Source organism: Physella acuta, unplaced genomic scaffold (assembly GCF_028476545.2).
Source record: "Physella acuta isolate Inbredline_101_S28 unplaced genomic scaffold, ASM2847654v3 ptg000411l, whole genome shotgun sequence".
NCBI lineage: Eukaryota > Metazoa > Mollusca > Gastropoda > Physidae > Physella > Physella acuta.
Genome location: NW_026731930.1, coordinates 790,376 through 815,680, shown reverse-complemented (window position 1 = coordinate 815,680; position 25,305 = coordinate 790,376). Strand labels below are relative to the sequence as shown.

The 25,305-nt window shown below is 33.8% G+C and overlaps 1 protein-coding gene across 1 annotated transcript; it reads right to left on the bottom strand.

Moving 5' to 3' along the window:
- Window positions 1-4,836: 4,836 nt before the first annotated feature.
- Window positions 4,837-5,469, bottom strand: LOC131942547 (keratinocyte-associated protein 2). The gene has a single exon (XM_059302445.1). It carries the CDS (start codon window positions 5,414-5,416, stop codon window positions 5,018-5,020), a length of 399 nt encoding a protein of 132 aa, XP_059158428.1. The 5' UTR covers window positions 5,417-5,469; the 3' UTR covers window positions 4,837-5,017.
- Between the last annotated feature and the right edge of the window lie 19,836 nt (window positions 5,470-25,305).

Below are 25,305 nucleotides of genomic sequence, written 5' to 3'. Positions count from 1 at the left end.
ATAAAGCCTTCAGGTACGTAAATCTCTTTAAGGGTCATCCGTTTATGACGTCCACACTTTTTTTTTTAATTTTGAACCCCCCCCCCCCCCATAAGTCCACAAAAGTCCATGTTATTCGCAAAAGTCATTTTTTTTTTCAGACCCCTGGGTGGACGTCATAAATGGATGACCCCTTATATTCCCATTTGTATTACATTTTCTAACTAATTTCAAAGTGCACATATTAAAGTCCTGTTACATTAACAATATCCTCTCGGTCAACTCGCTTTCATGATTTTATAAAATAGAAGTTTAAAAATACTTGGAAACCCAGCCATGTTGCTTGCATCATAAACTACGAGAATAGCACGTGAAAGGTGGGGGTCGTAAAATACTTTGTTGATCTCTTCCCCCATCTGTTGGCTCTGATCTGTATATGATGTAGGAAGGTGAATATGAACATGATACATTTTAGAGAGCATCAACTGCAACGTTCTCCTAGCTGTTTAAAAACTCTAAGTATTGTGTTTGTGGCCGTGTTTTTATCTAACTTTCTTTGGACAAATGTTAATGTATAACTGTACTTTTTACATAGATAACCGAAATATAATTTCGTATCAAAACATGTTATGTTTTTTTTATTATCATCAATAGAACTAGACTTGCCCAAAACATGAGCAACTAAACGTCCTTGAGATTATTTAAAAAAAACACATTGGACCAAGATATTATTTTCAACTAGTGGCTTCTGAAAACACAGTTTCAAATAAAAGTTATTGGCTGTGGTTATGGAAAATGGACAATAGATGTTGATTGAAAGGAAGATCACAATATTTTTAGGCAATTAAATCCTTGTTATTTTGAGTTTTTGGTAACTCTAATTATCCATCATAGTAAACTGTACATGCCACAGTAGGGATTATTTTTTAAACTCACAGATACCATGTACTTCTAAACTGTGAAGACAACATGGTCCACTGAACCTGATCTCCATGTTTCATACATTGATAATATGATGCCAAAATAAAAATTTGAAGTCAAAAGGCCATTTATATATACATGTGACATGAATTCAATACTGGCTACAATGCAAAACCAAACTTGAATATAGGCAATTATTAGCGAGAGCTCACATTTAGGGATTATATCAAAGAAATAGCACCTCAAGACCTTGTCATAGAGGCAAGAATTTCACTTCAACCCCACCAGAAGTTGATAAATCAAAGGGAGAAAAACGCAGGAGTTATGCACAATGTACAATAGAAAAAAAAATTAAGCTGAGTACCCCAAAATATGGAAGATAATTGTGAATGCATTACTTATTGGGCTTAAAATATAATATTTGATGAATGGTGGAAAGCCTACGAAGGGGTTAGTTTTTCAAGATGACCGCCGTTGTCATAGTTACCAGGATTTTTTCACCACCTTTTTATAGTGAAAATGCGTATGCAGATGTAGACCTTTAAAAAAGCTGTAAAGAAATAATTGTTTTATAACGAGTATTTTTTTTTACCGGCGCCTACCCACAATGATTAAAATATTTTAAAAAATGATAACATTAATTGGTGTTTAGAACGCTAAAACCAAATGTACATAATCTAACTAGATCAACAAGACACAGACACAACGTGTGAAGCCACTGACATTGTAATGACAGGAGAATATTAAGGACATGGATTGTTTTTGTTTGGAGAGTAAAAGCTGTAACGTCTGCGTAGACTAAAATTGTTGTGTTCGATAGGTTTGGTATGTCTATTGCTCTGATGTATGTATTGTACCTAATGCTTTCTAAGATGAGTTCTAATGGTAGTATGTAAAGGGATTGTGAGGTGGTGGGGGGAGGGGGGGCATTGTCTAATTAATTTTAGGATCTATCAGTAGGTGGGTGTGTGGTTTGTAAAATATGATCTTTATCCAAATTGTTTTCTTTGAGAATTGTGTGAAGATATGTGTGCCCTACTCGGTGGAAATTTTTCTCCTGCTCTAAGATGAGTATGCATTTGGGTTCTTTTTTAGCGTTTGTACACTAAATAATATCTCTAATGAGGTGATTGTGAATGTGTATGTTCCTTAATCAGTTATTGAAACTGTCATTTAAAGCAGACAACACAATGGTCGGAGTAGTCGAGTGATTGAATGCAGCATTTCACTTCTCGTCTAAAGATCAAAGTTATCTATTTGTTATGGGTTCTGTACCGAGGTCTTAGCTGTGGCCGCAGTTTTTTTCCTCACATTAGTCAGGTACCCATCTGAGCTGGGTGGACTTAGTTTTTTCCTCACATTAGTCAGGTACCCATCTGAGCTGGGTGGACTTAAGGACGTCCTAAAGATTCAACTCCGGGATCCGAACTCAAGACTTTTAGGTTAACAATTGTGAGATATAAAGGTGTATGGAAAGCAATCATGTTTTTTATTGTATGTCCATATCATGTCATATTCTGTGTACACAGATTTAAAGCATTCAGCCAAGATTTATTGCTATTTCGTATATGTTTAGTACTACTTCTTTGATATTTACTTATGTTACTATGTATTTAGAATATGTCTACAAAGTATGATGATGTAACTAGTTAAAACAATTCATCAATTACATTTTAACCTTATGATTATATTTTATTATCGAGTTGATTCCATAAGTGGTGAGGTGTAAACTGTTATATAATGCCTGATCTGTATCTGATGTGCACGCCTCTGCTTTAAAATATTATGAGCGAAAAGATTAATCTGAGGCTGTTAAATTGTGACATAAGTGAATGAGAAATAGAATGCGTCTCCTAACTCAGTTGAAAAGAACAGAGATAAGTTTTAACTAATGTTATGCTAACCGAAAGATCGTTTTTTGTTTTACGTCAAGCTACTTGTATAGATGGAGAGTGGAGAAGGGTGGGGGTGGGGTAGTTATATATGGTTATCAGGTGATTGCATTTTATGTGTTGTGAATATTGACCCGTGCTTAAACTTGACAAAACGATTAAAATGACTCGACTACACAATGTATCTATGTCATGTCATATCGAATCATCGTATAAAAAATGCACGGTATTCACAATTCAAGATATATCAAGCATAAAGCACATCCAACACACGACATACCCAACTCACGACATTTCCATACGCGGATAAACCAAACGTACATTATACAAAACCCACGATACTTTCCTGATGTCATACAGTCAACAATTATATTCAAAATTTGCCAGCAGCGTGTGAGTGTGTGTCGCTATTTAACTAAACTACTATTCCTCGATGAGGTGTATTATGGTTATAACATCATCGTCTACCCAGGGGAAGTTTAAAAAACAACAGACACAAATTATTAACGAATGATATAAACACTTGCCCGAATAATATTAGACTACGTTCAAATCTAACTTTTGTAATACACACAGCAATTCTAGCCAAGATCATATCAAGTTCTAGCATGTTAAAATACAAAGCCAAACAAGTAGCTAGATTGTGTATAAATCAAGATTAAGATTCTAAAACAGTTAAGTTAGGAAAGAAACTCAATTGTTTTAGAATCATAATATTGATTTAAATGGAACCTTGATACTTACTTGGCTATGTATTTTAATATTCTAGAACTTGAAATGATCTAGAAATAAAATATAATGTATTGAAGACGTATAGTAATCGTAAAAAAAAAACATTGAATGTAACGTCGTTTATGGACAATAAACTATACAACTCGTACGAGAAACAGAAACATAGGTCAGAAACACGAGAAACTACATACATGTATGAATATTATTAATTTAATGCACCGTACAAGTACCGGACATAATTATTTATAATGTATAATTTATAAATTAAATCGGGGTGTTGGTAGGTGGGGTATATAATGCCATTATCCTTGATAATGTAATTACAATTTTAATTTTTAAAAAAAATTGAAACTGCAAAATTGTGTTAGGGTGTCATAATATGTATACATATGTTCGGCTATGCTATGCACGGCCTACATAACATTTAATTTTATTTGTTTTGGTGTTAATATATGTATGATTTTGTTACTGTCTAATTGTTTGCATATGTACAACCAACCTAACAATGATCTTAAAAGTTTAACATACGAGTTTACATTGAGACATTGTCAAATTGACATAGACTGTTGAATAGAAGACTTTGCATTGAAACATTGTCACATTGACAGAGAAAGTAAATAGAAGCCTTTACATTGAGACATGCTCACCCTGACATAGACAGTAAATAGAAGACTTTACATTGTGAAATTGTCACTCTGTTGGCGTTTACAATGAATACAGTTGACTTTAACATTGACGATTAAACCAATAGTAAAGACGTTTTAAAAATCTGAGGATAAGCAACTTATGCCTTTGTTGTGGTCATGGTCAATACTTGATTTCTCCTACCCTAAAATGATAGCACACTTCATTTTACCAAACACCTCACTCAAAATTACATTATACAGCCGTTTATTTTATATTGTTTTGTTTTCAATGTTTTTTCTTTGCAAATCTTAATTAAGCTCGATTTTCTTGACAATGCAAAATAAATGTTAAAACTCATTTTCTAGTTTTTACTTCAAAAACGTGTATTTTTCTTTTTTCTCCATCGCCACCAAACCCTCGTCTTCTAACCCTCCCCTCTTCAGATATGTTGTTATGTATAGATGATCTCTTGTATAGCTGGTACTCTGTTGTAAGCGAAAAATGATATGCATACAGTTCAACACATTATGAGTTCTACTGGCAATAGCGAAGCAATACAATACACATTACCATGAAAAAGGATGGCAATGTACAGAATTCTTGATTTTTGTTTGTTTTAAATTCAAATATAAAATAAATATGGATTATCTTAAATTTTTTTTTTTTTTTTTTTTTTTTTTTTTTTTATAAAGAAGAAAATATTTAATGTGAATACATGATAAAACTTCCTTGACAGGTCTACAGTTGGATACACAGTTAAAGTTGAAACTCACTTCCTCTAGCATAAGGTCAATTTAAAACAGTTTATTTAACTTATTTCAGCTCATTCACTCACTCATCAACCACTAGTCTAATATATTAAGTACTCATTTCCTTTTCTTTGAAGCAACTGAAGCTGATGCTGATGCAGATGGAGTGTAGACATTTTGAGAAATGCGGTTGATGTAGTAAAGAGCCACAAGTGAAAATATAAGGCAAGTGGTTACACAAACTCTGTGTACTAAAGCTGAAGCAAACATTGCTGCAAATAAGCATGCTACAACTTCAGGAAACAGCCTTGTTTGAAATCCTTTGCCAAATGCTAAAGTTTCAACATTGCTGGTAAATGTTAACAAGGTGATGAATAAAATGGAACCAATAAATCCTCCAGCAATTGTAAAATATTCTTTAGATGCAATGTCAGCTTTGAAGATTTGCATTAAAGCAAACACAAGTATGCTAACCAGAAGTGACACAGCAGCTGATGGGGCAGTAGAGAGTGCCATTTTTGGTCGATAACACAATTTCAACTGACTATTGATATTAGCAGACCGGTGGAGATTATCTTAAAATGAATAGGGTAATTACATCAAGAAAAAGAAAAGCAGAGTTAACATTGATAAAGCGATATCTTCGCTTGTGTTTCAAAATAGTTTAAAACATAGCTACTGTGTTCATTTTTGCAAATACAGTAATAGTTCAACATAAAACAATGAAACATCTATAGCTTTAAGATCTTTTTAAACATTTTTAAATATTGTCGTATGTAATATTTCAAACATATATTAATTTGACTGATTTTTAAAAATATTTTATGTCTTTAATAAAAAGGGTATATTAAATAGGTAATTAATTCCCTTGCACAATATCCAAAGAAGAAAAAAAAAATATTGGTAAATAATTTTTTGCTTCGAAAAAAAAAACATTTTAAAAATACGGGAAACATTGTAACGAATGTAATGGATACATTTAAAATTAACTAAAATAGAAAATATGTAACCATATAAGATACGTAGGCGTCACTTTTGGAGCTGGTCAAATGTAGCTCAATTTAAAGCTGTGTGTGTGTGTTCAATATGGCAGGCGTTATGTTGATACAATCATTACTTAAGTTATTGAAACTGTCATTTCTTCTCTGTATTTTGAATAAGATCAAAGTGTTCTATATGTAAATGATTATGCACAGAGGTCTTAGCTGTAGCTTCAGTTTTTCCTAATGTTAGTCAGGTTCCCATCTGAGCTAGTTGTAAATAAGGACGTACTACAGACTATATATGAAGGTCTAAATATGTCTACATTATATGTCGTGTTATGTTATTACTAACAACAATCGTAGGTGTATCGAAAGCAGCAAATCGTTCTATTCTCACTTTTCGTCCAATTATTTCCAGTTCTTCGTACACATATTTCAAGTCTTTAGCCAAAATGAATGGCTAGTTTGTATTGTATATTTGTATTAACACTATATTAATTATAATACTTTTAAAAGCCACATATGTTAAACGAAATTCTGTGTATAAGCAGTCATTTGAAAATAGTTATATTGTATTCAGTAAGTAGGGGAGGATAATAATACTTTTTTGAGTGTCGTGGTATTTCCAGATTCATTTCCCATTGACTGTCTAAAGAAGGTTGTTTATGGCGATAACACGAATTTTAGTTGACATCAAAAAGGGTTTAGGCTTGAAAACAAAAAAAAAAAGGTTGCTGTATGTTCTAAAAGTAAGTTTCAATGATAAGTAAATGAATAATGTTTTGATCTGGATTAATCTAGATCGAAAACAGCTTCAGCAGATAATGTAATTTTGTTATTCGTAAGTTGGAGTAATATTGGTCAAAGAACAGTTGTTTTTTTCTGTTTTCAAATAACAATCTATAGACTAGTATAAAATATTCTATCGTGTTAAACCAAAGTTTATCAATTTTTTTTCTTTCAACGTTTAAACTATGTTTAAACTTTTTATTTTCTTAATAAGCCTACACATTGCTTGTAAAATAATTGTACGCAATCTTTTTTTTGTGTAGGTATGTTTTGAAAAACTATAAATATTAACATTTTAACCAAACCAAAACTAGCTTTTGTAAAAATGTTCTTAATATTATCAAATCGGCATAGTAATTTAGCTATCGGATATTTTCCTTAACATCAACATTGAAAAGGAATAGAAAGGAAACTTTAAATACTAATTGTCAAAATGTAAGTACTATTATTTTGTTTATAGTGTGTATATAATGTTACCGTTACGTAAAATGTAATATTAATCTAAATAGACCTTATGTTCATGCAACGATTGGATAAACGCATATTTCACTCTATATGTCAGTGTGGATAATATGACTAACATAAAACAGATACACTAAAATAAGTATTGCAATATTTTTTTAACATAAGAGAACGTTGTTCGGATTTGTAGAGCAATATTTCTGAGACGTGCAATGTGTATGTGAAACACATTTTTTTTTAATAAAAGCAATAGCCCTTATACATAGTGCTAACCTGACCTAGTTGCGTGGCTAGGGGAGTGTAGGTTGGGCGATGACTTCGGGCGCCGACCCCTGTGGGTGCGCCAACTAGAGTTGATATGACATACAGTCAATATTAAGAAAATATACAGACATTTGGCTATTCGGAAATATTAAATTGTTTTCTACACTAAATGTGTAACACCAAATTAAAACTGACACATGTTGATAACTATATTTACATCTCACGTGAAGGGATGGGGGTGTCAACAAATTGACAGGTCGACCCGTGTGAAGGAATGGGTGGTTACGTCAATGACCAGACCACAGAAATTCATTAACGAATCGATTTCACAGATGAAAAAAAATATGGTATAATATATGTTTTATAATATTGCCCTGTTCTGCTCTAAAAATTACCAAACATTCAAAATATTACAGTTTGACTACACAAGAAGAAAACACAATCAAAACTGCCAAAAGCACAGAACATTTTTTTTTTAAATACCAACAACTCATCCAAATATACTGAAACGAGTCAAACCTACAACACTCAACCAACCAAAGATTAGTTTTACATTTCTACTCACATACTAGAAATTATGTAAGCGCTGTTACGATCAGTCAATTCATAGCTTGTAAACTTTCCCTATTACAATGTATCTATATCAAATAAGTATCCAATAATGCACAACGACACCATTTATTTTTCTAATATGAAGAACGTGTTCCTTGAAAAGCAGCTCTATAATGTGTCTGAACATTTGGTTTATAGAGAAACAACAACATGTAATCTACTTAATGTTAAGACAACACAAGGCACATGGGCAACAGCACGATTCATGTAAACATTAGCCGTTTAATTTCTGCAAAGTTAACATGTACTCGATGAATAATCGACATCAATATAAACACATTATTTTAAACAGTCCCCTTAAAATGGTATGTCACTGCCACATTATCTGTTGTTGTTATTCTAATGCTTAAGGTTAAATAAAATATGGCTAACATTTAAGTTAGCATTACTGTTACAGCATTCATTATTGATCGAATTATATGTATTCCATATTGATCAATACGTATTCAATATTGACTGGTTAATTTAGCGTTTTAATTGCTACTTACAACAACGTCGATTGAGTTATGTGTTGCTGCCGAGGAAACAAGGGCAGTGACCTAACCTAGTGTAAAGCGTATATATTTTAGTTATTGCCTCCCTTAGACCAGTCTTTAAAGTTTAAACTGTCGCTACAAGGTTCCTAAGATCGTGTCCGTGTCTGTAGTACAGGTCTGTCACAGTCACCCATCGTCTCACGAGTTCGGCCTATCTGGTGATGTGAGTTGTCACGTCCGACTGACGTTGACTTTTATTTCTCCTTCACCACAGCGTTTATTTCAAACACACACGAAACGAAATTGAGTTTCTTTATTCTAGATTACATAAATCTAATGCCACAAAAATAATGACGTTATCGATACTCAATAATAAAAACACCTACAGTACTAACTAATGTATTTTTAAAAATCTTAACAATGGTCTGCATGTAGAGTGGTTCTTTCAGACTTTTTAAGGGGTGGGCGGACACTGATCAAAGTATATTTTCTATATAAATTCGTTATCGTTATAAAAGGCAGTAGACGGTCTCAACGAGCTCAGAAGTCAACAACATTACTTTTTGTAAACTATTATGAAAACATTAATAGGTATTATCCTTTTTAAAGAAAAATTGCAATACACAAAGAAGACAATGTGAAACATTAGTGAAACTCGACCTAATGACGCCACTAAAACAGTATTGTAACCCGAACTCGTGAAATGTTTATGTAACCCATCCTAGTGACGCCACTAAAACAATAACGTAACCCGATCTAACGAAACATTAAATGTAACCCGACCTAGTGACGCCACTAAAACATTAATGTAACCCTACCTAGTGACGCCACTAATACATGTGTGTAACCAGACCTAGTGACGCCACTAATACATTAATACGAAATATTACCACATGAATGTTTGCTATTCTATTATGGACTTACGTGCAGGTGACAATTATGCAATAATAATCGATTGATGAGATTTGGCTACAGAGTTGTTTTTTTTTTTTAATTCTATGTGTACGTGTGCGTGTAAGTATACATGTGCGTATAATCTTCTAAGAGGGCCAGTATACATTCTGGCCGCTCACCACGTTATTAGCTACATGTAACATGCATAAATAACACTACAACACAACATTGGCCCAACACACTTGAGCTATCCATTTATTAGACTTGTCTTTGTGGCAGCGACGCACTATTGAAATATAGGTCATAGAGAAACGAAGAAGTAGCATATCGTAGGTCAACTAGGCATTGGTCAAGTAGAACTAATATAATGCAGCGACGAACTGACCATTTACGTGAGATGAACAGCTGTGGATATCGGTGGTAGTTGAAGTGGGAGTGGGGCCTATGCATTTTTTATATTATTAAAAAAGGAATAGTGAAGTGATAGTAACATCATTCAACCTACTTATACACATCTTTTTGAAAAGTGTAAGCAAACTCGATACGGTTTTCCTTGTTGGGTAAAAGAGCAATGCATTAAAAAGCAAGAAACACCGACACCCCCCAGAGATGCATCTCTCTGGCCCCCGAACCGATATTTGATAGTTAATGCGGCCCTCGGGCTGGAAAGTTTGGAGACCCCTGCTCTAGATAACCAATTTTTATAAATATTATTGTATGCTACAGAATACGCTGAGTGGAAAATAACATTGTTCAATCTGCTTAATCTAATGTCTTTTAAAGGTGAAAGCTAATTCAATACAGTTTTGAATAATAGACGGAAACGAAAATGTACTAAAACAAAAATACATCAACCTTATTATTTCAAATTTTCTTATTAAATATTTCTTGTTCTTACTGCAAATGTCCGACTTAATTGTTTAATTAATGTTTATTTGTTTCAAATTTTTACAAAGCTATTTCTTTAATGTTTATTTTTATTGTTTCCCCTGTTGAAATAAAAAATTAACATGGGAAGTAATTTATAAACAGGATATTAACAGAAACAATACACTTTAAAAAATGCATCTTTAGCTCAAATGTTTATAACACTGTAAGAAAATATAACATTAACTAACATATAATATGTTCATTGAATTTTAGTTAACCTCGATTTGCGATTGGGTAATATATGTTCTTTATATAACATGTTTTCGAAGTTAAAAAGTGAAAATGTGACGAAGTGGTCGAGAGGTTGATTGCACAATTTGGCTTTACAGCGTTTAGTCATAAAGTATGGCTTTGGTGTATGGCTTCTGTTTACACTTTACCCAGACATCCAACAAGCCAATCCACAGATTATTTGCAAAACGCGTCCACTAAGACACATAAAATTTCTAGTTGTAATTCCATGTTGAAAACAAACATATTATAACAGCACTACCAAAGACCACTGGTCAAACCAATGCAGTTAAACACATTTAGTTTTATTTAAATCCTGAATCAAAAAAGCATTAGTCCATTCTAAATAAATCTCAAACGAATGTAGGAGAAACAGACTGCAATCACATACATGTATGGTTTTCAAATCGATGACAGATCTACAGACATGTGTAGTTAAATAATGAATCTAGATACAATCGACCACATGCTAGTGATTTAAGGACAACTCTACATATGAAGAGTTTAGTAGACACACACGTTGTGTTAGGATAGGCAAGTGTCGCAACTCGTGGATAAGAGCTTTTTTCAGGGCTAGTCTCTCCAACTGTCCCCAGGTGTATCCAGGCTAGTCTCTCCAACTGTCCCCAGGTGTATCCAGGCTAGTCTCTCCAACTGTCCCCAGGTGTATCCAGGCTAGTCTCTCCAACTGTCCCTAAGCGTATCCAAGCTAGTTTCTCCAGCTGTCCCCAGGTGTATCCAGGTTAGTCTCTCCAACTGTCCCCAGGTGTATCCAGGCTAGTCTCTCCAACTGTCCCCAGGTGTATCCAGGCTAGCCTCTCCACTGTCCCCAGGTGTATCCAGGCTAGTCTCTCCAACTGTCCCCAGGTGTATCCAGGCTAGTCTCTCCAACTGTCCCTAAGCGTATCCAAGCTAGTTTCTCCAGCTGTCCCCAGGTGTATCCAGGTTAGTCTCTCCAAATGTCCCTAAGCGTATCCAATCTAGTCTCTCCAGCTGTCTCCAGGTGTATCCAGGCTAGTCTCTCCAACTGTCCCCAAGCGTATCTAGGCTAGTCTCTCCAACTGTCCCCAAGTGTATCCAAGCGATCCCGATTAAGTAACGTCCCACATATCAGCCTACAATTATATAACGTGTCACACATTGGTCTACATTTAAATATCATTTCAATACATCAACTTACACTTACGTGTTATGTCACACTTAATATACCAGATAACTGAACTATATTTGTATTACCAGTCACTACAACTTATATTTGTAGTGTACATGTCCGCAATAATAATGTGTATCTATATCAATGTCAGCGTCCTTACAACAGTTGAGTTGTTATGGCAATCAAACGTCATCGTCTTCAATGAATAATAGTTAGTCATCTATCAGACACATCATAAGAAAGAAATCTCTTTTATTTTGTTTACTTACAATTAAAGTAATAAGCAGAGCAATTACGAACAGCACTCAAAAGACGTTAACAATATGTTAAGTCTGTATTTGATCGATTTGATCGGAGAACCCCGATTCTAAATTTAAGATAACGAAACTCGATTCAAGAGTTAAGAATTCAAAATTAGTAATTGATTTTTATCTGAACTATTTTAGGGCTGATATATTTCATATTGATATTTGTTACTTACGGTTTCTTATTTCTACTGAGTCAGACTTTAGATTAATTGTCTCATTTAACACAATCAATTCGCAATATAGAGCTAGAAAATTAAACAAAGACTAAGATACTCTTACATATTATAACAAGTATTATAACTCTAATAAACACGATAAAGCATTCATAATAATGTTAAGAACTTAGCATTTATTACATTTAGTTTAGAGCATTAAAAATAATGCTGTGTTCTTTCAACTAATAAAGACATGTTCTTTCAGGTTAAGAAGAAATACAAATAATTAAGCAACTAAACAAAGTTAAGCACTTTGTTGTACCGTTTCATATATCTACTGAAACAAAATGCGTGGAGTAGTGAATTGTTCCCATTGAAGTAACAGTGTTTTCTAATCTTACTAATTTTAAACAAAATACGCTAATCAAACGAATGTAAGTGTATAGTGGATGAATAGTGAAAAAGATGGATCCATCATAGCTTTCTTGTGCCCGCTGTGTTAGGGTGTATATATGTTTACAAATGTACATCTGTGTTAGGGTGTAATAAAATGTGTACATATGTTCGACTATGTTAGGGCGACATATGTGTATAAGTGTACGGTCTGCATAACATTTAAATGTGTGTGTTGAAGTGTAACATGTTAACATATGTATGGCAGTGTTACGGTGTAATATTTTTACATATGTACATCCTACCTACATTTTGAAAGTTAGAAATGTGATAAATGGTGTACAAGGGCAAGTGTCCATTCAGGCCTTTATCGCATTCGGGCAAGTGTCCATTCGGGAAATGGGCCTTCGGGCAAACGGCATTCGGGCAAGTGTCTTTTGGGAAAACGTCCGGCTCCCCTATAGCACTAGCCCTACCCTAATTAGAAGCTAATATCTAAAAAAAGCTCTTTCAAATTAATATGCACTTACACACACACAGATGCCTTCTGAATAAAATAACATATACAATTGAAAATATTCGAAAAGCAATAAATGTGCACTTTGGTAGTGGAAAGCATTGAACCACTGGCACGGGACTAACCACTGCACAGTTGTGGGGCTGGGCCTTGGGCCCAAGCAGCTGTCAGCACACTCGACCTATTCTTAATGCTTTTATCTTGTTTATAGTTGTTTTTTTTTACAGTATAATATTGTTATGAGTTATGAAAATAAAATAATATAATTTATGGAATTCACGAGCCGCATCTTGACATCAAAAGAGCTGAATGCGGCTCACGAACCGTTGGTTTCCGACCACTGTAGTAGACGTATGAACACTTAAATAACAGTTGGCTTTTTAAAAATAAATGTTTAAACAATACAGCGCTTCAAGCTGAGCAGTGTTTATAATAAATAATTTGTTTGTATCTAAAAGTAACATAAAATAAGCACACGTGTTTTATTTTCTTAATGTAATTATATTATTAATAATTCTTTGAAGTTCAGCTTTCTATGTTAGGCAGTTAATTATAGATACAATTTGCTTTATGAGATCTTAAATAATGCGTGAGCATTATTTTCCTTCTTTTCTGGTTCCTTGTAAATTGTTTTATTTAGTTGTGAATCTTTTTTGTATTTGTGAGTTGTTTCCCGTTAGTCATTTAAAAATTAAATGGGAAATAAGTGTCACATTCTCGTTTAAAATGCATAATCAAATTAATATTCATTTACTTAATTAAGATCACCCAATCTTATAATAACTGTGCATTTCTACTAATAAATATGACATATTATTGTCTGAAGATGGGTTGATTATTTGAAGTTTCAGATAATGTTTTGTAACTGACTGAGTATTGTAGTATATGTTAAAGTTGTGTTGTTCATGGCTGTTATATTGCAACTAATCCTTCTAACAGATGGTGAGCAGAGTTTCTTCCCGGCATCTCTTCGGGGGTGCTCCGCCCCCCCCCCCCCCCCCCCGAAAAATGTTGACCGCCCTCAACCCCGAAAATATCAAGTGCCTCTCCCCCCCCCCCCCCCCATAGAAAAAAGTCTGGAAGAAACACAGATGGTGAGAGCAGCATCTATAGCAGCAAAATGTACGATCCTACTCAGATGTCCCGACCTCAACCACAGTCAACTGTGGGGAATGTCCAGACATGTACTCAGCTCCGTCTTCAACACGTTTTTTATCAAAGAAAAATGGGCCGCAGGCTTAAGAAGTCACATAATCAGACAAGTAATTAGTCAACATAAAATACTGAACTACGAACGACGGACGTGTGGACAAGTGGTTTCTTACAAAATTTTAACATTTTAGCAAATCTGTTATGTAGTTGTTTGCTTATAATAAAATGATGGTGACACGAATTGGCTTTTAGGTTAATGTTTAATAAATGTTGATTTTACCGTAAACTTTCAGCTAAAAACGAACTTTGGACATGCACTTGTACTTACTTATTGGAGCCTACAATACATACACATCAACTATACATGATAATTTGGTACGCTGAACTTTGATCACAGCGATACTTCGACCACGTGTACTTTGTCCAAATATGGTAAGGGATATCTTAAGGGGTCATCCATGTTAGACGTCCACACACATTTCGGGTTTTTGACCCCTCCCCCTCCGTCTACACGTATCCACTTTCGACTGACCCCCCCCCCCCCCCCCCCCCCCCACTATTGCCCCGATAACGAAACTCGATTCTAGATTTAAGAAAACATATTTAATAATGTATTTATTTTACTTAACTATTTTAGTCCTTACATATTTTATATTTCATATTAATATTTATTAATATTAGTTACTTACGGTTTTTTGTTTCTACTGAGCTAGACGTTAGGTTACTTGTCTCAATGAACTCAATTGTTTCACAATATAGAAAAAAAAGATTCAACACATACTAAGATACACATAATCTATTTTATACCAATTGGTAGTTGCAAGCTCAAATAATATAAGAAAGTATAAATACATTTATTTTATTAGAATGGTAGATCATAGTACTAGTAGAGCTTATACATTTTTCTTATTAGTGATTTTAGCAATGATTACATTGACTTTGGAGCTTGTTTAAAAAAAAATAATGTTTTGTTCGTTCCAATTATAAAGACAAACAAAATAATTAAAAAGCAACTAAACAAAGTCAAACATGTTGCTGTAACATGTCATCTATTTACTGAAAAAAATGCGTGCACTCAGTGTCGTAGCGAGGTCGGGTGTCACCCGGTGCGGCACTTAATGGTGTCACCCCCCAGAGGCGTAGCGACCCGTCCCGGGGACAAACTTTCAAATTTTCTATTTGCACCCCCCCTTTAAATTTGTTGCTATATATTTTGCTTTTTTTTACCTTGTCACCCGGTGCAGTCCTCATCCCATGCCCCCCCCCCTCCTCGCTACGCCTCTGCGTGCAGTATTCATTTGTTCAAAGTGAAGTAACTGTTTTCTTATGCTGCTAGTGCTAATTTTAAACAAGACACACTCTTGAGTTCACAATTTTATCAAACGAATGAAAGTTTATAATGGATGAATAGTCAAATGATGGATCACATATAGCTATATTGTGCCCTCTGTGTTAGGGTGTATTTATGTTTACAAATGTACATCTATGTTAGGGTGTCATAATATGTATACATATGCACGACTATGTTGGGACGACATATGTGTAGACCAATGTGTGTATGGCCTGCATAACATTTAATTGTGTGTGGTACGGTGTAATAGGTTAACATATGTATGTCTGTGTTACAGTGAAATATATTTACATATGTACAACCTACCTAACAATGTTTTTGAAAGTTGAATAGAAGACATGGACACACGGACAAAGACAGTAAATAGAATATTTTACATAGAGACATGCTCACCCTGACAGAGATAGTTGACTAGAAGACTTTACATTGCGAAATAGTCACTCTGTTGCCGTTTCTAATTAATGGAATCATCACTGAAGTTGACTTTAACATTGGCAATTAAACCAAAACTAAATATATTTCTAGAAATTTGGCGATACGCGATTTCTGCCTTGGTTGAGATAATGGTTAAGGTGCTTCCTCCTCCCCTGAAATTATATTACACCTCATTTTACCGTACCCCTCCCTCAAAAGTATTTTTTAAATATATTTTTACTGCAAAAACTTTTGATTTCTTTTTCTCTCTATCATCATCAATCCCTCCTGTTCTTTCCCCTCCCCACTCCAGATATGTCGTCATGAATCATTATATATTTGGTACTCTTTTGTAAGCGAAAATTGATATGCATACAAATCAACACATTATGGGTTCTACTTTTAATAACACACATCACCAAAAAAAGTATAGAAATGTACATTATTATTGGTAATTTGAAGAACGTTTTTTGTTCTCAATATGAATTCTCTTATAAAAACAATATGGATATTTCACCAACAGATATATCTGAAACGTCGCAACACAGAACGAACGATATCCTCGCTGGTCATTCAAATGAGTAAAAATGAATGCTGTTGTGTTTTATTTTTGCAATTACAGAAAAATTTTAAACATAAAACAAATATATATCTATTATTTTATGTATATTATTTAAATAACTTTAGTGTAGAATAAATGTTGTATTTTAGGAAAAAATAATACGTCTCATTGATTTATTTTTTTGTTTACCAAATAGTCTATTTAATATGTAATTACTTCCCTTGCACAATAACCAAACAAGAAAAAATATTGGTAAATACCAGCATCGGAAAAATTAAACTAACAAATACAAAAAAATATGGGCGACATTGTATCGAATCATAATGATACATTTAACATAAATTAATATATATATATATATATATATATATATATATATATATATATATATATATATATATATATATATATATATATACTATGTAACAATACAACATACGTATTTGTTACTAAAATAGATGGTCAAATGTTCCTCAATTTAAAGTTGTGCGTGTATTATGTTGATACACTCATGAATCAAGTTATTGCAACTGTCATTTAAATTAGTTGTCGGAATAGTCGAGTTACTTATTGCACCGATTCTCTTCTCGACATTTTGACTAAGATCAAAGTGTACTATCTGCTATGGGTTATGTACGGAGTCAGGTAACCCATCTGACCTGAGTGGACTAGTTGCCCCGTTCATTTTTTGGAAAAAAGAAATGTATCATAATTAAATCATCAGTCATTTTGAATGCCAAATAATATTAGTAAAATAGATCATAACTAATTACGTATATAACAACTTATTACAAAATAATTCAAATTAACAACACATTGCTACCAAGGTAACGACAACATCAAACACAAATTAAAATATACTATGTACAAGTGTTTTTATTTAGTTTAAAATATGAATTATATTATCTTTGTTTAAAATAAGTTCAGATATATTTTAAGAAAACAAATTGTAGTTCGCAATTAAAAAATGCAATGTATATAAACGTATATATTAATTACTCTCCTCCTTGATCATTGTCCAGAAAATTACTGTGAGTGAATATTTCAATGTGATAACTGATCTAATTTGTCTCAATACAACAGGAAAGAACACGAGGGGAAACAATGAATTGATCCATTTCAATTTCCTAACTAAATGCCTTTTAAGTCGACACAATGTAAACTCACTAAGTAATAAATAAAAACAGTTCAGTTCAGAGGCGTATCCAGGTTGTCGTTGTAGGGGAGCGAAAAGAGCAAAAAAAGGCGCCGAATTTTTAACACGTTCTATATACGTGTATTATATATGATTATATATATATATATATATATATATATATATATATATATATATATATATATATATATATATATATAAACACAATCTGTTTTGTAATTCTTGTAAACAAAATTTCTTACATAATAATTCCTGGAAAATTATTTAAGACAAGTGAAATAGGGGATATAAATAAGTATATATCTACAAATTTAATTATAAATGTCAAAACAAATAAATAATTACTTTAGAATATAATGAAATTGTTTAACACTATTAGTGTTTACAACATGTTTTTGTCTATAATCAGAATTTAATATATCGTCATCATCAATGCTAAAGTATTACAGCATAATGAAAGTTTTTAAAATCAGAGTTGGTATAAAAGCACGCTTTTCGATTAACTAGAAAAACATTCGGAATAACAGCCTACATATAACTAGATATCGGACTTTCAGTTCAGTTCATATATTTTAATTAACTACTACTTCTTTGTGTTCTTTAAAGATCATTTTTTTAAACATAGTGATAGGTATGGGTTAGATCACTGTATTGATCACACACATTTTTACTGGTAATTTCAAAAACAAAAGTCACAGAGTTTTACGTTTAAAAAGCTAATTTTCTGGCGGCATGGTACTTTGGTACATCATTACGCGTTCTCTACATGTACTTAACAGATCAGTTCGGGGTGGGTTGGGGGGGGGGGAGTGGGTTCAACTTCATTCACCACTGTCCGATCACTTTAGGTCAATTATCCAACCCAGTGTATACCTAGGTGTGACATTAATGTCGCTCCCTACACAATTGTGGTGGTGAGGTGTGTGTGGGGGGAGGGGGGGGGAGATAGCCAACTCAGAGTGAACATAGCGTCAGTTTTTAGATGACTGTTCTAAACATACATATATTACACAAATATATATTACACAAATATATATATATATATTACAGAAATAGATTTAAATAAGTAGCAGTGGTATTATGACAATATTTTTTTTACAGAGGGGTCCATGGGGGAGGGCGGGGGGGGGGGGGGAGGTTGTAACTGTTTCATATAATTTGTAATCGTAATCACTATCGCCCAAACTGTTTCTGAATTGTATTTTTTTTTTAAATTAATCACACGATTCAAACTGTATATATAAAGTAATTATGTGTGAAGTTTTATGTATAACATTTTCTAATTCAATTATTCGTAAGCAAATACATTATACAGTTGCCTTAAACTTAACACCCCTCTTGCCAAGTGGTACTACCGTAGAGGTATTTTAAACATTGCAATACATCGTAATGGTTATTATACTACTAGACTAGAACAATAATGCTTCATTGCTGCATGAAAAGAAATCTTGTGATTTACATAGATTTGCCGACCAAAAATATTTTTTTTAACAAATATCATTGTTTAAAACTTTGAATTTAAAAAGTTTCCAAAAAGGCGCCACTTTGCTGAAAATGGCCAGAGGGGGAGCGGCCGCTCCCCCTGCTCCCCCCCCCCCCTGTGTACGCTACTGGTTCAGTTATCGTTTTATTGCTAGATATGTTTAAAATACGATTTGATGTAAGGTGATTATCTTGAGTATGTCGTGTGATTGATTGCATGGCAAATGTGAAATTAAAGTCAAACGTTATAGAATTAGGAGATCAGTGTTTACGTAACGACAACTCTCGTTTCATAAAACATGTTATTGTTATTCTAATTTTTTTTCTTGTTTCCAAAAGTAAAAGTGTAACAGCATGCACATTAATGCAATGTTTCTTTAATTTATTGTATCGGTTTAAAAAAAAATGTGTATATCATGTCCATTCATCCGGCCGCTATATTTAATTTATACAAACTTAAAAAAACAACATATTTTAAGTTTACTTTAAGACGCCAACGGCAACAATTGTGGTACCAGATCTTTACTGTTTTTGAGTTCGTCATTTTGTGGTCATGACGTAGTCATTAGGCTACGTAAGCAATTATTAACACTTTAATTACAATTAAGCGGGACTTAGTGACAAATAGACGCTATTGTTTTTTTTTTTTATTTTTTTTTTATCAATTGGAATTCTGTTTACAACAATTGATTTAGTTCTAAAACTATTATGTCTCCGTAGATAAGGAGACTTGAATTTAAGTGAGAGAAAACGAGAATTTACAAGTCCTATTGTGCATATTTGCTGGATCAGTCAACTGACCTAACATGAACATTAATTCGAAGGTAACAAGAGGAACTAGAGGGGGGGGGGGGGGTAATGGTTTTGTCCAGGGGTCGGAAACCTTTTGAGATGGAAGAGCGAAAAGTTTACAATTTTCAAAGTTTTCCAGGTTTTAAAGAGCCACTAACATTTTTTTTTTAAATTTCAATATTTATTGTTTTGTTAGGATTACTAAATAAATTTGACTTTTTATTTAAAATAAATTAATAAAGGGCTCTCCCTATCCGTTTTTTAGAAGCAGCTAACTTTTTTTTTTCTTTACGGACATCACCGGCTGATGGAGTGTCTCCCATTAGCCAGACAGGCCTCAGCACGGCTATCTCCAACTAACTGGCTTGGGTATATGTTTGATTACCGTGTATCCGTCGCTTCTGTCCTTTGGTTCTCACCAGGCTTCTTATCTTCCACTCCACTGGACGCAGGGTAAAGTCGTACCCCACCGTCCAGTACCCGGCTCAACCGTAGGAAGCTTATAACTAAAAAAAACTACGTCACTCATGTCAAATTAATGATTACTGACGGATAGGGAAATTCATTCTGAATAAAAATATCATTCCCCATTTAACGATATTCGAAAAAGTCGGCACTTGGAATTGTTGTCACGTGTCTGTCCCCAGCACGAATGTGGGGCTGGGCCTGGTGCCCAAGCTACTGTCCGTATACTTTCTATTGCACATGTTCTCAGTGTTCTCTGATGGGTTTTTTCTTCGGTTTAATATTGTGTTTCTTTACAGTATAATTTTTATTATGGGTGATGAAAATGAAATAATATAAATATTGATATTTGTGAAAGGAGCTGAGGAGCCGCATCTTGACATCTAAGGAGCCGCATGCAGCTCACGAGCCGCAGGTTGCCGACCCCCGGTTATGTCGATAGTAAAAGTTATTGAATAATTCTCAAAAGCAGGAATAAGCAAAACTAAATTTAGACGACTTCATCTCAAGTGTTTAAAATACGTAACACACATCGTGAAAGTGTTAATATTTCACATACATATATATTTTTAAATACAAAACAAAGACAGTCTATAATTATTTTCAATAAAAATATTTAATTTAAAGTGTTCATGTTTATACTTGTAAAAGAATATATGTGTTTTGTTCAATTCGTTTCCAATATTAATGTACTTGCTTTTTTTTTAAATTTAGTAGGTAATTACTTCCCCTACTAAAACTTTCAGAAGAAACAAACAATACAATATGACTCTTACATTGCTCAAAAAGACTAATATTAAAGTAAACGATTTTACTATAATCAGTGGCGTTGCGAGATCGGGTGTCACCCGGTGTGGCAGTTAATGGTGTCACCCCCCCCCAGAGGCGTAGCAACCCTTCCCGGGGACAAACTTTCATACTTTCGATTTGCACCTCCCCCCCCCCCCCCCTCAAGTTTTTCTATATACGAGCCGACCCGCAGCGTATCATACGCCGCTATTTAGTTGTTTTATTTTCTACTTTTCAGTGATTCATAATTTGTGAATTCGACAGTACCAATGTTGCCACTGAAAATATTTGCTTTAAAACACTAACCCCCCCCCCCCCCTTTCCCCTAACCCCGACCCTACACCCCCCCCCCCCCCCCCCGTGAAAGCAGCCTCTTAGTTATTTCTTAGTTACCTCCTGTAAGTTTAAAATCCAACTAAATTATCTGCCCCTAATAGAAACCCGGCTCTAAGGCTCTACGATTTGTAAACATTTAGCTTTGTAAACATGTAGCGTGACCACAGCTCACCAGACAATGTGGGGGTGGGGTGGGGATGGTAGTGATAGTGATAGAGAGAAAGAGAGGGGACTGCAAGGAGGCGCTTGCAGCTTGTTTTCTAACGGCTCACAGAAGAAAATTATATATATAGATATTTTGCTATTTTTTTGCCTTGGTGTCACCCCCTTAAATGGTGTCACCCGGTGCGGTCCGCACCCCCCCCCCCCCTCGCTACGCCCCTGACTATAATCACTATTTTGTTTTGTAATTTGATGCTAGAAATGTTACTAACATTTAGACACATTTCATATAATCTAAATAGAAATTATGTAATCATGTAAGATATTTAATGGATATGTTGGGAGCGGGTCAGATGTGGCTCAATATAAAGTTGTGTGTGACTTCAATAAGGCAGAGATTATGTTAATACAATCCTTAATCAGTTATTGAAACTGTCATTTAAAGCAGACACCACGATGGTCGGAGTAGTCGAGTGATTGAATGCAGCATTTCGCTTCTCGGCCAAAGATCAAAGTGATCTATTTGTTATGGGTTCTGTACGGAGGTCTTAGCTGTGACTAAACAATGTATCTAAGTCATGTCATATCGAATCATCGTATAAAAATGCACGATATTCACAATTCAAGATATATGAAGTTTATAGCACATCCAACACACGATATACCCAACTGACGACATTTCTAAATCCGGATTTAAAAACTTGATCTGCAAAGTTTTGTAAACAAATAGTTATCGATCAATAAGTTACTGTACAGCCAATCAATATTTGTCTTACGAAAGTGAAACATCCGGTTATAACTTAGGCTTGATGAAAATAAATAGAAATGTAGCCTTGAACTCAACAAATTATTTTCAAGTCCTCTGGATTTGCAACTTTTATAGCATTTATTCTAAAAATATAAAATTTCTAAATTAATTTTAGGCTTAAGTTTTTATTTTTTTAATTTTTTTTTTACGGTCTAAATCTAAAAAGCACGTTTTTATTCCATGTCAACAACATTATGGAAGGAATCTCGTCAACTCGATGGTGTCCATTCTATTCACACATTTCTAGCAGCGTGTGTGTCGCTATTAAACTACACTACTATGTCTCGATGAGTTGCATTAGGTCTATAGCATTATCGTCTACAAACAGCAGAAACAAGTTATCAACGTAAATATGTAAGACACATGTTACGGCTATGTTGGGAGCGGGTCAGATGTGGCTCAATATAAAGTTTTGTGATAATTCAATATGGCAGACATTATGTTAATACAATCCTTAATTAAGTTATTAAAACTGTCATTTAAAGCAGACACCACAATGATCGGAGTAGTCGATGATTGCACCAGTTCACTTCTCGACCTTCTGGTTAAAATCTATTAGGCCAATATGTTGTTGGTTCTGTACGGAGGTCTCAGCTGTGACCGTAGATTTCCTAACGTTAGCCAGCTACTCAACCGAGCTGAATGGACTTAAGGACGTCCTACATATATGACATAATGTTTGGTTAACTTTTTTGTCAGTTCACATACATTGGGCAATTCAGTTGGTCATATGGCTAGTTGTTTGGAAAATACACATCGATGCTATTATTTTTTTTTTATATAATTAGTAAACATCAGCCCACTTATCTGAATCAAATGTTACAAGATGTAGCACGTGAAATGTGTGAGTCGCTATTGAGTTCGTTCATCACTTCCCCCTTCTGTTGACACACGGCTCTCCCTATGATGCAGGAAGGTAAACAACAACACCATGTCTTTCAGTTAGCATAAACTTTGTTAATTCTTATTTCTGGTTTGTAGAATTCAGTCGAACGACACGTTAGTTGCATCGTCCACTTCAAGGTGTCGGGATGGGACAGTTAACAAAGAAAAATTATGTTTGAGAATATTGTTTTTTAATTTACGCACTATCAATTAAGTGTTTTTATTGTATTAAACATAAAACATTCTAGAGAAAAAAAATCAAAACAGCAGATGTCCCTAAACATGTGCTACAAAAATTAACGTTACTTATGTAAATACAGTTTTAAAAACAAATCAATAAAACACTATATGTGTTGGTATGTTTTATTTTCTTCAAATTGTATGTTCAAACTGTAAAAAAAAACAACTAAATATGCGTTTGTAAATTAAAATTCATTTTTTTAGTTTTTACTGCAATAACGTTTGATTTATTTTTCTCTCTATCATCATAAATCCCTCCTGTTCTTTCCCCTCCCCTCTCCAGATATGTCGTGATGTATAAAAGATCCAGTATATATATGGTACTCTTTTGTAAGCGAAAATTGATATGCATACAAATCAACACATTATGGGTTCTACTTTTAATAGTGAAGCAAACAATACACATCAACAAAAAAAGGATAGAAATGTACATTATTGTTGGTAATTTGAAGAACGTTTTCTGTTCTCAATATGTATTTTCTTTTAAAACAATATGGATATTTCACCAAAAGGTGGTACCAAGACAATAAACGAAAATTGATCGATATCCTCGCTTGTCTTTCAAATGGGTAAAACTGAATGCTATTGTGGCTTTTTTTTGCAAGTACAGAAAAACTTTAAACATAAAACAAATGTGCATCTATTATTTTATGTATGTTTTTAAATAACTTTGTTGTAGAATATATGTCTAATTTTAGGAAAAATTAATACGTCTCTTTGATTTATTTTTTGTTTGTTTACCAAATGGTCTATTTAATATGTAATTACTTCCCTTGCACAATAACCAAAAAAAAGAAAAAAACAAGTTAATTAAAAAAGTCTAGTGACATTTATGCGCAATTTCCTTATGTTATCTAAAAATAGCTCTGACGTATAATGTTGGGGTGCGTTCAAGCTAGAAAAACGATCGGTTTGTAGGTGTTTATGTAATTTTAAAATTTGTGACCGAACGAGAGGATATTTTTGAAAACTTTCTTCGGCAATATTGTTCTAAATTATAGCAGCAATCGATTGGTACATGTTTCAAGTCGCTAAGTGGTCTGGTTGCCGAGATATGGGCCAAAAACTGAATTTTTTTTCGAGGTTTTTTGGCTTTTCCGGGAAATACATGAAAGAAACCCGGAATTTTTATGGCCTATGCTCATTCTCGTAACTTGCTTAACATAACTGCTTTTGGAACTAGTCATCAATATTGCTTCGTTGAGGAGGAGATACGACTTAAAGCCCGGACACACATTCATCCATACATTCATTCATTCATCCATCCATTCCCAGAAATGACGAGTTAATAAACGCAATTCTCCAGAATGGAAATTGCGCTAAAAATATTGGTAAATACCAGCATCGGAAAAATTAAACAAAAAAATATGGGCGACAATGCATCGAGTCATAATGATACATTTAACATAAACTAATATATAAACTATGTAACAATGTAACAAACGTATTTGTTACTAAAAGAGATGGTCAAATGTAGCTCAATTTAAAGTTGTGTGTTCAATATGGCAGGTATTATGTTGATACACTCATCAATCAAGTTATTGAAACGGTCATTTAAATTAGTGGTCGTAGTAGTCGAGTAACATATTGCACCGATTCTCTTCTCGACATTTTGACTAAGATCAAAGTGTACTATCTGCTATG